At 34.3% G+C, this 15,945-nt stretch overlaps 1 protein-coding gene and 1 pseudogene across 1 annotated transcript; both read right to left on the minus strand.

The window, feature by feature from the left end:
* Positions 1–5,789: 5,789 nt before the first annotated feature.
* Positions 5,790–10,489, minus strand: LOC146138542 (uracil-DNA glycosylase-like). The gene is made up of 6 exons (XM_083393229.1): positions 8,672–10,489; positions 8,530–8,599; positions 8,128–8,298; positions 7,594–7,705; positions 7,259–7,440; positions 5,790–7,021 (listed from the first exon to the last, which is right to left on the minus strand). Exons 2-6 carry the CDS (start codon positions 8,596–8,598, stop codon positions 6,881–6,883), a joined length of 675 nt encoding a protein of 224 aa, XP_083249355.1. The 5' UTR covers position 8,599; positions 8,672–10,489; the 3' UTR covers positions 5,790–6,880.
* LOC146138543 (uncharacterized) lies at positions 10,040–15,906 on the minus strand (annotated as a pseudogene).
* Between the last annotated feature and the right edge of the window lie 39 nt (positions 15,907–15,945).

Consider the following 15,945-nt stretch of genomic DNA (forward strand, 5'->3'; position numbering starts at 1 on the left):
AGCTAGGCCTACATCTGTTTTTATTGCTTGGCAATATTCTAACAAGATTGGTCATATTTTAATACTGTTTAATCCTGATAAAGTTTTAAATAATTTCAGTATTCTGGAACACGTTTTCCAAGAAAATTAACCACTACCAAATGCTAAATCTGTGGTGCAGTCTACCTGTTAACTGGCAAACTGCAGAAGGGCCTATCAGTCGTCTAAACCTTTAATCGAAGTTGTATGACTCACTGGCATCAGACAGATGATGTTTAGGCAGCTATACGTAAAGCATATAACAAAACGTCTTTTGAACGAGTCAACCCATTGTTTATACTAGGGGATGTGCGGGACCCATGGAACATGGGAACCAATGGTACACTGGCATTTTGCGCCCCCTGTTGGCAGAACTAAATAAAATTCTGGTTGTGGGAATGAGATTTTGTGTACAGAGCTTTGTCCAAATAGTTCTACAGTGTGCTTTTGGAAATGATTGATTTATTCAAATTTTCCACTTTTCTAGGTGAAAAATGTACTTTTTAGCTTGATATTCGTAAGGTGTTTTGAGAATCTTTAGGTAATTGTAAAGCAGTGAATTTTTTTTTGAGAGAGGGGATATCTAGGTACATGTTGAAAGTAAGTTTAATTAATTGTATTCAGAGTACTGGCTAGCCATGAGTGTTTTTATTAAAAATGTCGATTAGAGAACCTTTTGGAATACTGTTCCATTGGTCTCTCGATAATTTTGTGATATTAATCTTATATTTAAAGGATAGTAGTACCGGTATATAAACTTTTAAGACAAGAACATCTGATAAGGGGTTGTTCACTGAGGACCAGGGATGCGGAGTCGGACAGGGACTCGAGTAAGACCACGTAAAACTACCCGTCCGTAGTCCGACGTGCGCATGCGCAGTACCAAAAGCTGATATTGCCGTCAATTGCAGTTTGTAATAGGGGAATAGCATATGGTGGATATTTTCGAACCATTTACTGTAAGTGGATGAATTATATGACATCCCTATGAGTGGATAGCTGATTATCCATCGTATTTAGTTACGTAAATTGGCGGAATATAAGCTGTAAAGTCAGAGTCGGGCTCGGGACTCGACGAAATCGCACATTTGACTATTATTATTTTTGCAGATATGTTCTCCTAAAAAAGAAAAACAATTGATATAATAAACCCGGGCACATTCTATTAGAAATAATAAAAATATAATATCATTTTAGCATTTTCGGCTTGTTTCCATGTGTTTTTATTTGATTTCTTAAAATAAATTTTCTTGGGCCAAAATTTATACACCATAAACTGATGTACTTCAAGAATACTCAGCGCAGTGTTTTTAGATGCAGTGATGCTCTGTTCCATAGGTCCTGTGGGGTGGGACCGATGGAACAAAAAGTTACGTTTTTTATATTTAAAAAAAAACTTAGAAGGATATGTCAGGTTTAAATTATTTTTTTGTAGGTACCCATAGCTGTAATATTTTCCAAAGAAAATAACCGCGAGTGGTTTTGAGTTGTATTTCCAAAGATATTACCGAAAAAGCAAATCCGTGTAATGGAACCCGTACTTCCCCTACTATACAAACAATCAAACGGTCGGTTTTATTTTTTGTGTAGTAAATTAGAGTGTTTCTTTGTAAATTGTGCGATGAACTTCCAACCTACATTTTGCTATGCTGTCGTATATGTCGATAAATTTTCTAAAAAACTTCTGGAATCAGCGTCCGTATTAAAATTTTACTGCCTTCAGGAATGTCCACTAATGAAAGTGTGTCATTTTCGAAATGACTTTAATTCGTGTCATTTTTTTAAATGACTTTAATTCCACACGTAAAACAACAAGTAGTCCATGTCAAGTATTTTCGGATAAATAACAAGTCAATTAAAACAGGTACTTGTGCGATTATGATGAATAACTATACAGTAAAAAATAACGTATGCGCAACACGTTGCAATAGCAATTCGTGCATAAGTTAAGATAAATGACCAAATTTTATAAAAAAATGCTAAATAAAAACACTTTAACCCAAGCCAAGTCATTTGTCCAAAAGACAGTCAAGTCAAGCCATTTGAAAACAGTGAATTATTTATAGGTGCACTTAAACAAGTCATATTTTGTATGTTCAAACATACAAAATAGATGAAACTGACAAAAGGTTTGTTTTAATAGTACCTGCCTGTTAGTAAAACTAACATCGAATACGAATGTTATTAGACCACAAAAACATTAAATATTTCATAGATCTGGTCTTAGATTTGCAACAATAGGAATTACGTTCTATTTTCCCTAAATGTAAAGGTTTTCCTCGTTATATACTAAATATATACTAAAATGGCAATTGTTTTAGCGCTTGGCGCGAATCTCTTCTGTCTTTATTTTAAGTTCCATGTGATTTTCGTCATCGGTACAGACAAAAAGCTTCTTCCGTACTGTTACCTTCTCTCTAACGAACCTTTAACAAACTTGGTCCAATATTTAGCCTATATATTTTCTGCGCTTTGGTCGAATGCATTCCGCCATTAAAATATGAACGAAATACTGGCTGTTTTCCAAACTCTGAAACATACCGATTCACATTTTGTCAACCTTATTTAGCTAATGCTAGTTTAGGGTTTCTCCCGATGTGTACCTTTGCCATTGCAATATGGCAATTTTACCGCAAATAACACAAACATAACTTCTATAAAGCAAAGTAAATTATTGTAAGTTTTTTTGTGCGAAATTGTTACGTATTAACCTTAATTTTGGGGTAAACGCGCCCACAACGTAAAAACGGCAATATACCGTATACATGTTTTTATCTGTGTTTAATACGTGACGTCTCCTAAATTGATGTTTGAATTTTAAAACAAATAGCTTATAGTCGCAATTGTTTCTTCTTTTAAATTGCGCACAACTCCTAACGTAATTACAAGTTCGTTAGCTTATTCGTTTTATAGCGTCGGAGTATGACGTCTTATTGCGTGTATTTGAGATTCTATTTTTGTCCCGTTTAGGCTTATCATGTGGCCCGCGGTTAAACTAATTGCCCATCTCTGTCTTAGCCCATTTTGATAAAATTGGTTTTATATTCGTGCGTCACATCGCATTATGTTAAATAAAAGTTTGGCTAATTTAAACGATTTAAGCCGTTTGTTCACTTTTGTATCGAGGGTAAAACCTATCCAAACCTAAAATGCACAAATTAAACAAATTCGACGTAAAATTGTGACATAATTCATACCTCCCCAAACAAAATCCTGGATCCACCACTGCTAGTGTTTTATTAGAAGGCTGTCAGCCACATTTACTTCCTCGTCACGAACAAGCTATGGCCGGTTAAAACGTGCGGATATGCAATATATTAGACATTTTTCGCTCAGAAGACCTTATCATACACTTTTCCAAGTTTATTTCAACGAAAATAATAAACGTTAACAGAACGAACAGAGAGCTTGGCCACCCAGTTAAAACTAACCGATCATTCTCCACAAATTCAACTGAAAGAAATGAAATGAAAAACGGAAAAGGGCGTTGACGCTTGAAGTTCATACGATATTGAAGCAATTACATGTTGTACTATTGTGGCAGCACCCAGTGTGTATTTGACAAATAGAATTATATGTAAACTTCAGAAATTTTACGGCAAAATATAACCAAAATTTGGCTGGCTTAATTCAGGTTCATTTTTTACAATAACGAGAAATACGCGTGTAGGGTCACATTAAAAAAGGAGACGGCAACAAAAAACACCTTATTTACAGCATATACAGAATCTATGTACAAGAAAAGTGTGTAGCAGCACATTTCTAAACTATCATATCGGCAGTTGTGTCAAACCTTTTCCTATTTACAACAAACGAACATACACGGCAAAAAGCAACAAAAATACATGTGTTTTACCAAACTAGCACACTTGAATGAAAAAATACTACTTTTTGATTTAATTACTTTAGGAAAATTTACCTGAATTTAATACTGGTTGAAGTCTAATTCAAGAAAAATATACCAAACTGACAAACGAAAAACAAATTCACTGAACTGCGTGTTGTAACAATTAATATTTTTTAAGGTTACAAACAAATTTTTTAGAGGCAGTGTTTGTTAAAAATGGCAGCATCAAAACTTTGGCAGTGCTTTTGTTAGTTTTCACACATAGACTTTTGATTGAGCACAGAATTTTACATCTGCAAGTGACAGAAAAAAATGAAATAAACAACGCAAAGCATATGTACAAAGCATGCATAACTAAGGCAGCACTACCACTGCTGTCTATAACTGAAAAGTGAAGGAAAACATTTTTTTAAAAGAGACGATTTTAATCCCTTGGAAATTTTGCAGATCAGGAGTTTACTTTGTCACATGAAAATGTCACAAATTAAACTGCTGAAGCATGCGCGTTGATTACAAGTCTCATTAAACTAATTTGCCTCGGCAATCAACCTCACTATTACTTCAATAAGTATTGCTGTTGTCTGATTACAATTCCACACAGTTTGTGTTGGCTATTATGGGCAAACCGGCTAATGCCGGCAAGCACAACCACTCACTGTATTGACTAGACAAGACTGGATTGGTATATATTGATATAACGCGCTGCTTATAAAAGGTGAAAATTTGCATGAACAAAAACAAAGGCGACACAGAAAAGCGGAAATGTTTCATATCCCGAAGCCTTTTTGTCAGCCGGGAACTGTTACAATAACGCGTTCACACAGGTGAAATACTTTTATCTATAACGGAAATATATGTGTCACGATATAACATTATTCATGTGTGAAAGAGCCGAATGCTTTGCTCTCAATGTAACAGCGAGTGTTTGGTAAAAGTTGTGAAAAAGTGACAAATCATAAATCGTAACATATTTGATAAATACACAATACTTTAAATTCCAAATTATCCACTAATTATTACTTATGACGCTACAGACACTCCAGCACAAAAGGAATTGCCGTCGTGAATGTAACACGGCGGCTGCTTTTCGCAATATACCCGAAAGGTTTCTATTTTTTTTTTAACACAATTGACTTTTGTTACAAAGTGCTTCATGCGATTTGAGCGAAATGAACATGAGCAAGGCAATGAGTCACGAGTTGTATATTTTAGCAACACGTTCAACAACAAGATGTTTTCTTCTGTCGATAAGTCAACGAACGACAGGCGTTTTGTTGTTGTCTCTCTTTCTCGTTCACGTCCTTCCGTTACAAATGGTGAAAAACGTGAAACTGTGAAAACAAAGGAAAGGAGGGGCAGTTATTTGTTCGGAATTAAATTCTTTTGATTTTTAACATTGAGCAACGTTTCCTTAAAAATTTGCATATTTTAGTTTGAACAATTCGTTCACTGTAAGTTTTAAAATAACGACACATCACAAGAAAATACGCTTTGAAGTTGCTGCTTATTCACTATTGCTTTCAACAAAAGGCAGGAAATGGGGTGTTCCTAAAATTGTGATTTGAAAGCTAATGTTTCGCGTGTGGATAAATCATTATGCTTGATACGAGATGTTTAAACTCGTGTGTAAACGCGGCTGCGTGATGAGAGAAAAACCCAAAACGTACCAAATGTTTAAAAGAATTCGGAAACTTAACACGAAATTATTTCGTGCACAACAAAATTAAGTCGTGATTCGCAAGTTTAACGCGTTGATTTCAAACTATTGAGCTCCAAGCACAATAATTAAGCTCTTTTAACATTTATCAAAAGATCGTGCGATCGACGTTTAAGCTTAGACTTCATAGATATAGACTATACATAATTTGCGAAATGCGATACATAATGGTTTAACAAAAAGTTACATAAAAGCAACTTACAGACCTTTCGGTCTATATTTTTGCTTATTATATATATATATTTTTTTTTTCAAAAGTATAATAGCTTTTCACCTGATAAACTAGGCAGAATCAGTTATTGTGAAATTCATAATTCCGATTCGTTTTCCATGATTCCAAACGGTGGTGATGTCTTTATCGGCAACGCTTGTTTGTATTTCGTGTTTCGAATTCCAAGCAAATGCTTTGCTGACGAGATGGAGCGTCTTTCGACGTATCTTTCGACGAAATCAATGCTTCCAACAGCTAGCTTCTTGCAGGTTTCAAGCATAATAGTTTTTAGGCGGTCGTTTGTAAGTGGTCCGTACAGATTAAGGCACATCTTTTCTTTTGAGCTTCGTTCAACGACTTTTCTTGGCCATAAGAAATAGAGTTCTTTCTTCCTCACTCGCGTGGAACCAATTTAAAGCAGGGTGTTTTATTGCAACTCTCATTAAACTAATTTGCCTCGGCAATCAACCTCACTATTACTTCAATAAGTATTGCTGTTGTCTGATTACAATTCCACACAGTTTGTGTTGGCTATTATGGGCAAACCGGCTAATGCCGGCAAGCACAACCACTCACTGTATTGACTAGACAAGACTGGATTGGTATATATTGATATAACGCGCTGCTTATAAAAGGTGATAATTTGCATGAACAAAAACAAAGGCGACACAGAAAAGCGGAAATGTTTCATATCCCGAAGCCTTTTTGTCAGCCGGGAACTGTTACAATAACGCGTTCACACAGGTAAAATACTTTTATCTATAACGGAAATATATGTGTCTCGATATAACATTATTCATGTGTGAAAGAGCCGAATGCTTTGTTCTCAGTGTAACAGCGAGTGTTTGGTAAAAGTTGTGAAAAAGTGACAAATCATAAATCGACGCTACACTGCTCAGAAGTGCCTATATAGGTTTCAAACACTAATCTGGGTTGAAATGTTGGTTTTAACAATCTAAAATTCCAAATCATGGTTAACAACAATCTACAAACCACTTCTTGCAAATCTGTGCAGTTCCTATATTCGATGATTGCAGCTAACGTGGGCTATGCTTAAAAACGCTTTGCAAATATACGGCAAAAGTTTTTACAAATTAGTCCATTCTATTGGGTCTTTGCCGCTTTTCTTGAGGTAATCATTTGCTTTGGAGAAATGCTTACATCCAAAAAATCCACTGGAAGATGATAGGGGAGAAGGATGGACCGATTTTAGGACCAGGTGTTTTTCCTGTGACAAAGAAAATTATCTTTTAACTAAAAGACACATAACTTACTTTTAACAAAACTTTGAAGAACAATTGCGTTGTTAACTATGTACAACATTTTCATTGTAATTTACTGTATAAAGTTTAGTATGGTTAGTAAAGACTACAGCCACCACATTTATTTTAGGTAATTTGCGTGTGAAACAACAACACCGGTTGATTTGGTTTAAAAATAATCTTTCAATATTGGCATGTGGCACCTGATTGATTTTTGATCCTTTTTTCTGAGCGTAGGAACCCCATAACATAAAAACGACGCTGTTTTTTGAATTTTCGTTAATCCAGGAGATAACAGCATCAGTAAACCTTTCCCAACCTTTGTCTTTATGAGAGTTTGCATTGGATGCTTGAACAGTCAGAACAGCATTGAGAAGAAGCACACCTGAAACAGTAAGACAAAAATTAAAATTTTTCTAGTTTGTATGAAATAAACTTCCCAGAAAGTTCACAGAGGTTGTTTTGTTTATGTCCCAAGTGTGTATTATATATTTTAGTACCATGATTGTGGAATGGTAGTTGTTGACTGCAATATTACCTTGTTTTGCCCAGTTCGTCAAATCTCCATGGCCTGGTTTGAACGTTGGCTGAACATCTTTTTTAAGTTCTTTAAAGATGTTGACAAGACTTGGCGGAGGTGTCACTCCTTTCTGTGTACACCAATAACAATTGTTTTTTAATTTTAATTTTACGTTGAAGGGGTAACACTGTGTGAAACATAACAAATGACGAAATTGAGGAATACATTGCTTGTTGATAACAGACCATATCATAAATGTGCAATCATTAATAAGCTAAGTTTGAATAGAAAAAAAATGTCAAGAATGTTTTAATGTGCTATACAGCCTAGCTAAGGGCCACTGTGCAAAGTTTCACTGTTATGTAACACACAATTTTCTCAATCATTGAGTTTGATATCACTGTTATAAGTCAACAATGTAGCGATTATGTAACATAGAAATTACCTAAAAATAGTCTTTGAGTAAAAATTATAGATAGGTACCGAAAGTCCTAATAAGCTTGTACAATTCTACCACTAACACTTAATTGTTTAAGGTGCATCTGCCACTACCTGAACACTAAAGCAAAGCCCATGAGCTTGGCTTTTACCATGATAAGGGTCTTGGCCCAAAATGACCACTTTAACATCTTGGATGGCACATTGCTGCGTCCAAGAGTAAACCATTGACGGCGGAGGATAAATCGTTTTTGCAGCTCGTTCCTTTTTAACAAATGTTTCCAACTGAAAATTGAAGTATGTAAATTTATGTTAGATGACATTGAAAAAACAGGGCATATTAATCAGGCATCAAAAAGTGACACCTCTTTATGTGTTAAATGTGAACCATATGCCGTATTTCTAACATATAGCTTAATCACAAATTAACAGTTTTCCAGGTTTGGTGTCAACATCATTTTTTACTAAAATTGCATGCAACACCATTTTATATTACAAGGCCAAATCAGTTTTCACCTCTTTGAAATAAGGTTTTTTCATTTCTTCTCCAAGAGCAATCTTCCATGACTTTCCAATGTTAGTCATACTAAAATGTGGAAAATAAATTAATCTCTAATACTTGAATGCATGGAATAGGTATCATGAAACCTAAGCATACCTTGGTGATTTATCTGTTGTTAGTTTAATATTATTTGCATTTGAATCACCTGTTTGCACCTAAAAACAGAAAACTTTAGGGTCAACATTTAAAATAGTTAAATATATATATTAAATTAAAAAACATTTTTACAAATCAATTTAGGTTTAAAAAACAAAATATTTTTGAAAGTCGGCGCTTAACATTAGTCTTGAAAAACGAGAAAATTTGTTTTTGTTTCATGTGTTTTGTTGTTAAAGACGAAACAACATTGACAACAGCGAATTACATGTTACATACAATGATATATACAAACATATCTCAAAGTCAATAATAATGTAACCAGGTTAACGGACAGTAATCTAGTTTAAATAAACTTAATTATGCAAAGTAAGTGACTGAATGCATTAAACCCAATTAAAGAATGAAAATATTATTAAATAAAACACTAAATACAGTACCCTTGATCTTGATTATAGGTAAACTTTAACGTTAAAAAGGTGATAAAGAAAAACACTATAGCAAATTATGGCAATGGTCCTGGATAGATTAATATTTTAAACACTTTTGTTTGTAATTTGCAGCACACTCCGAGAACAAAAATGTGGCACATCATTTTTACAACACAATCCTAATTTATTATTCATCCTCACTACACAGCATGTCACCATTAGGTAAATACAATAATGTAGACAGCTATCGAATGGGTAGGGTGCATTCAATTATCACATGCTTGTGCATACCTAATTTTAAGACACCTGTATTTCCAATTTTATAGGATAGGTAATGCTCCAAAATTAGTATAATTACACTGCAAAATGTCAAGTTTTCTTAAACTTAGTGTAACATTGGTGCACGCAGAAGGAGAAAAACAGTCAAATTACTTGAATAAAAAACATTTTAAACATACCAGCAATGATCACAAAAAAAGGTATTAAGGACAGAGTTAGGATAAAAAAGACAAGTAGCTGCATTCAAAGGGAATATTCTCATTTTTCTAGTTGAAATATGAAAAGTTGCAAATAAATTTGTAACAAAAATGTGTCATACTTGCAAAGAAATCAAGACGTATTATGAACATGGTGTGTAGTAAAACGAGAAACAAAAACAATGACGCGACAGTGAATGAAATCAATAAAAATATTGCAACACTTTTAATAAACTTCATCAAAATAAATATTTAATAAATATCATTGCAATACATATATATACATAGAGTACACTGAAAAGCATTCAGCTTTTCAGAATTTCATACAAAAACAAATTATTGTTATGTTTTACAGCATTGCAGAGGTAAGAAGTAAGCGCTGACACACTAAAGTCATGAAATATAGTTTGTATATGTAAACCAAATATATTTATAAAATCTCTGCTTTTCGCAACACATCCTTAATTTTTTTTCTCATAACTTTCAGGGTGATATCGGTAGTGCTGTGTGTGTTTGGAGTCTTTCCACAGATGGACAGTAACATCGAGGCCACAATCCCGGAAAGCAGAAGCAAAACCTTGCAGGGCGTCAGGTAAAGCCATTGGGTCATTTTGGACGACATTAGCAGGGTTGGAACTTTTGGGGGATTAGTTTTAAACATGTTTATTGATTTATCATACAGCTTTACAGTATGTTGTTTGGTCAGCGCAAAGCAAAACAGGGTAAGGTTTTTGAGAGTTAGTTGCAGCAGTCTATTTTGCGTTGCCATTAATGCTACTGCATTCCCATTTCTGCCAGTGTTCCCACTACCGGACTGTCAAAAACTTGACATTTGATGCTGGCCAATACATTGTCAAATCTCCTATCGGTTTGAAAGCGTAACAACATAAGGGCATAAAAGAAGCCGCCGGCTGACATGGCGTGGATTACTATTGGCTGTTTGTCCTCCACTACCTTGCGTTGTAAACTTTCCAGAAATTTACTGCTGTGCTTGAGACCTTGTTTTGGCCAAAGAAATTCAACCATCTTCACTTGCCTGGTTATCACTTCAATCCAAGCTTTTCATATAATGTCTGGTATTTTGAAATGCTGGTCGGGCTTGTTCGCATCCAAGGTATTAAGATTACAAGGGGCTTTTTGTCTTGTTGTTTATCATTCGAAATGTATCTGCATGTAGTTGAAAGAAATGCTCCTTGGCGAATAAGAGAGTAGGGTCGGTATAACCCAGAAGCTACATGCATTGTGTTTTAGTTATAACCCATATTGAGCAGATTCTCACTATGTAACTGCAAAAAAATGTTTTTTTTTATTGTTGTTATAACAGCTTTAAAATAGTAATGTAACATTACAGAAAATATATATTTAAAAACGTATATATGCTTTATTATAGATAAGCAATTAATATAGGTCCACTTTTTAAAATCTAAAAAAATAACATAAACATCCCTTTTAGCCATACACCTGATAAAACATTCATTTTGTATAAAATCCATTAAATTGTATATAGAGAAAGTTTAAAATAAATATAATACCCATTAACAAGGCTAAATACAAATCAAGCTAATGTAATAATGCAAAGTAAGTGATTTTATGTTAAAGTGAATAAACACATTAAAATATTTTTTTTTACCAATGTGCAATTAGTTTTTGATGTGTATATATAGTTGCAAAGTAAATTTAGCATTATATAATATATTCAGTGGAAATGGTACTGTAGGAGAACATTGTGGCAACTTATTGCAATAGTTTATCATATATATATATATATATACTTGGTAAATACATAAGTTTTTTTTAGCTCGCAGCACTTAGAAGAATAAAATTTTGCACATCTCTTTTATTCCAATATGATAATAATTTCAGAACAACCTCCACTACACCGGAAATCAATAGGTAAATACATTAATATTATAAGCTATTCAATAGATAGTTTGCATAAAGTCATACATGCTTGCCTACATGCATAGGTTATTTTCCAGTTTTATTATGTACTGTTTTAAAATATTAGGTTTCATGTGTTAGCACACAGTTTGAGAACCACTGCTTGAGAGTGACAGTCCTGAATAAACATTACATACTGTTACTGTGCAGTCAAAATTGTGTAACAAATCAGGTTAAAAAAGCTTCTGCAACAAGTAGTTGCATTAAAGAGGCATTTTAAATGTTGTGTGCAGTAAAACAAAGAACAAAGCAATAAAATCAACAAACAATATTGCAATACATTTTACTAAACCATATCAAAATAAATATTTAATAAATACTTTTACAAAACATACATACATAGAGTACACTGGAAACCTGCGGGTTGTGATGAAAATCAGTTCGCATATCACAGTTTTATAAAAAAACTAGACAAAATACCCGGCGTTGCCCAGGTTACAAAGAATATGGTAACACTAATTTACGGAATGATGAATGGTCGGAACGCTTACAGTATTATTATTAAATGTAATAACACTTGACCCACCTTCAGCCAAACGCTAACCCCCACCCTAACCCAAATATTGTGCGTTGGTTTAATACTTGTTTTAACGGGGTAATACTTAAATTAGTGAGCGTTCCGATCATTTTACCCAAAAGAATATTTACCGGTTATTCGTAAGATCTTCGTAAATGACATAAATAATGCAAACATATTTTTTTAAATGTCATAACAAATTTGCTTATGCCTAAACGTTTGAACTGAGTGTCACTACATAGAAATTTCGGCACTGGTCTAGAATCCTACCTTGACGAGCGTCGCTAGTTACCGTATATATTCATAGAATACTTACTAAAAATGTTAGTGTTCTATGACTACTTAGTGTGAACGAAGCGCGTCTGACGGCAAGCGTTTTTCACGCTTTAGGCGCTGACGTTTTCCGCTTAACGCCAGACGCGTCTAGTGTGAACCAGCCTTAAGTTGGAAACATTAAAATTTTAATTATTTTACTAAGGAAATATACTTACTTTCATTTTTTTATTTCCCGACAGGTAATTGCGCTTGAAAATAAGTTTTTCGCGGATACGTTAAACTTGGACTATCTTTTACTTAAACTCTACTTCTAAATATACCTTTATTAAATTAACTAACGCTGGGGCCTGGGATACGTGCTTAAACACAATCTTGGTAACATTGTACCATGTTGAAATTTGCATTGTAACATTTTGTGAATCGCATCGAGTGTGACGTAACACTGTGATGCAAACCATTGTAAACAGAAAGTGATCATTTCAACAGTTTTCCAACAGTGAGGTTTGAACTCACGACCCCTGTAAGATCTTAGTTAAAGACATAAATAATGGAAACATATTTTTTTTTCAAATGTCATGTCGGTTAACTATAGCGCACAACACTTGGCTAAGCATGCAATACATCTTTTAAGTAACGAAAAACCGTGACATTTGTCAATTGAGAATAACTACCAAACGTAAAACTTTAGGTTGCAGCAGCAATTGCTAATTGATAGCGTCATGTTTAAGCAAATACGTAATCCCGGTGCTAAACTGCGTCAAACGTGAGAAAAATCCTCATTGAAATAACAAATGCTTACTGTTAACTACTGTTATAAACGCAATATTTCGCGAACTCTGCTAAGTATTGCGTGGGTAAACACATTGTAAAAAGTCATTAGGCTTTGGCCTCAATCACTATCGCAAACAAACGGCTTTAAAATAAAAAATAAATTCTTCGTAAAATTGCGAACTCTACCTAAACTTTACGCGGTAACAGGCATCAATAAGTTCCTAAACATAATAGTCTTAGTTGGAAAAATTAAAATTTTACTTTTTTACTAAGAAAATATACTTACTTTCATTTATTTATTTCCCGGTAGGTAATTGCGCTTGAAAAAAGTTTTGCGCGGATACGTTAAACTTGGACTATCTTTTACTTAAACTCTACTTCTAAATATACCTTTATTAAATTAACTAACGCTGGGGCCTGGGATACGTGCTTAAACACAATCTTGGTAACATTGTACCATGTTGAAATGTGCATTGTAACATTTTGTGAATCGCATCGAGTGTGACGTAACACTGTGATGCAAACCATTGTAAACAGAAAGTGATCATTTCAACAGTTTTCCAACAGTGAGGTTTGAACTCACGACCCCTGTAAGATCTTAGTTAAAGACATAAATAATGGAAACATAATTTTTTTTTAATGTCATGTCGGTTAACTATAGCGCACAACACTTGGCTAAGCATGCAATACATCTTTTCAGTAACGAAAACCCGTTACGTTTGTCAATTGAGAATAACTACCAAACGTAAAACTTTAGGTTGCAGCAGCAATTGCTTAGACTTGCTTGATAGCGTCATATTTAACAAATACGTAATCCCGGTGCTATACTGCGTCAAACGTGATAAAAATCCTCATTGAAAAAACAAATGCTTACTGTTAACTACTGTTATAAACGCAATATTTCGCGAACTCTGCCTAAGTATTGCGTGGGTAAACACATTGTAAAAAGTCATTAGGCGTTGGCCTCAATCACTATCGCAAACAAACGGCTTTAAAATAAAAATTTAATTCTTCGTAAATTTGCGAACTCTACCTAATCTTACGCGGTAACAGGCATCAATAAGTTCCTAAACATAATAGTCTTAGTTGGAAAAATTAAAATTTTACTTTTTTACTAAAGAAATATACTTACTTTCATTTATTTATTTCCCGGCAGGTAATAATGGCGCTTGAAAAAAGTTTTGCGCGGATACGTTAAACTTGAACTATCTTTTACTTGAACTCTACTTCTAAATATACCTTTATTAAATTAACTAATGCTGGACACAATCTTGGTAACATTGTACCACGTTGAAATTTGCATTGTAACATTTTGTGAATCGCATCGAGCGTGACGTAACACTGTGATGCAAACCATTGCACACGGAAAGTGAACATTTCAACAGTTTTCCAATAGTGAGGTTTGAACTCACGACCCTTGGTTCGAAACTAGTTGTCTACCACTGAGCTGAAGCGGCGCAACGTGAAACTGCTCGAAATTCAAATAATAATCATCACCGACTGTGCGAACATCTTACATCTCACAAACTTTCTCTTTTATTATGTAGACTAACAGGATTTGTGTAAAATTGCAAAACCATGGTCATAGTATGCTGAGGTAAAAGCTCACTGCGGAATGACTTGTCTTGCACTAAAGTCCCTGTTCCCACTACCGGACTGTCCAACACTTGATATTTGATGCTGGCCAATACATCATCAAAACTCTTGTCAGCTTGAAAGCACAGTAGCATAAGTGCATAGAAGTAGCCGCCAACTGACATGGCGTGGATAACGTTTGGCCGTTTATCCACAACTACCTTGCGTTGTACACTTCTCAGAAATTTACTGCTGTGCTGGAGACCTTGTTTTGGCCACAGAAAGTCGACCAAGTTTGCTTGCCTGGTTACCACTTCAAAGCCAAGCTTTTCATACAAAGTCTGGTGCTTTGAAATGACAGTCCTACTTGCTCTCAACCAAGGTAGTAGAATTACAAGGGGCTTCTTGCCTTGTTGTTTATCATTTGATATGCGTCTGCATGCAGTTGAAACATATGCTCCTTGACGGATAAGAGAGGTGGGTCGGTATAACCCCAAAATTATATACGTTGTATTTTAGTTAAAAGTTATGAAATATTTAGATGTTTCTCATCATGTCCCTGCAATAGTTGTTTTTTCATAAAAGAGTTAAGAAAACATTTTAATAAAAACGTATGTACGCTTTATTGTAGAACATCAATTAGGATAGATATAATACTTTTTGAACAATAATAAAAATAATAAATCACTGTTTATCCATAAACCTAATTACAGATTTTTTGAAATCAATAAAACCAAAAGACTAAATAGGCATTGCACAATACAATCTAGTACAGGTACACAGTTCTTTGGCATTTTGAGGTGATATTGGAAATAGAATTAAAGATATTACAAACTTGATTTTAAAGCCATGCAGGTGGTTGGGTAAAGCTTTTCCTATAACATCAGTAACTATTTGCTTGTATTTCTCAGGATGACGTTTGAAATGCATAATATGAGCAGAGTCATTCCATACTCTGCTAGAACACTGAGAAATATTTTCATTCCAGATTTCACATATACCCTAAAACTGCTTTGGTAAAGCCATTGGGTCATTGTCACTGGATAATAATACTGAAGGAACATTTACTGAGCTATATTTAAAAGCATTGATTAGTTGGTGATAGTATTGAACTGTATACGATTTCGTAGCCATGAAGTAAAACATAGTTAAATACTGAACTAACAGTCTTCTAAATGTCCCCTTAGTAGAAACCTTTCCAACACCATAGGCCATCTCTCTAAGGTTTCCGACGACAGGACTGTCCATTATTTGACAGCAAAAGCCCACAACTTAAAAAACGGCATA

Source organism: Ascidiella aspersa, chromosome 7 (genome assembly GCF_963924565.1).
Source record: "Ascidiella aspersa chromosome 7, kaAscAspe10.2, whole genome shotgun sequence".
Lineage (NCBI taxonomy): Eukaryota > Metazoa > Chordata > Ascidiacea > Phlebobranchia > Ascidiidae > Ascidiella > Ascidiella aspersa.

Coding starts and splice junctions, on each gene's coding strand:
- LOC146138542 (XM_083393229.1), bottom strand. CDS start 8,598: ATGACTAACATTGGAAAGTCATGGAAGATTGCTCTTGGAGAAGAAATG. Junction 7,441..7,593: donor GACGAACTGGGCAAAACAAG/GTAATATTGCAG, acceptor TTACTGTTTCAG/GTGTGCTTCTTCTCAATGCT. Junction 7,022..7,258: donor AAGGATCAAAAATCAATCAG/GTGCCACATGCC, acceptor TCTTTGTCACAG/GAAAAACACCTGGTCCTAAA.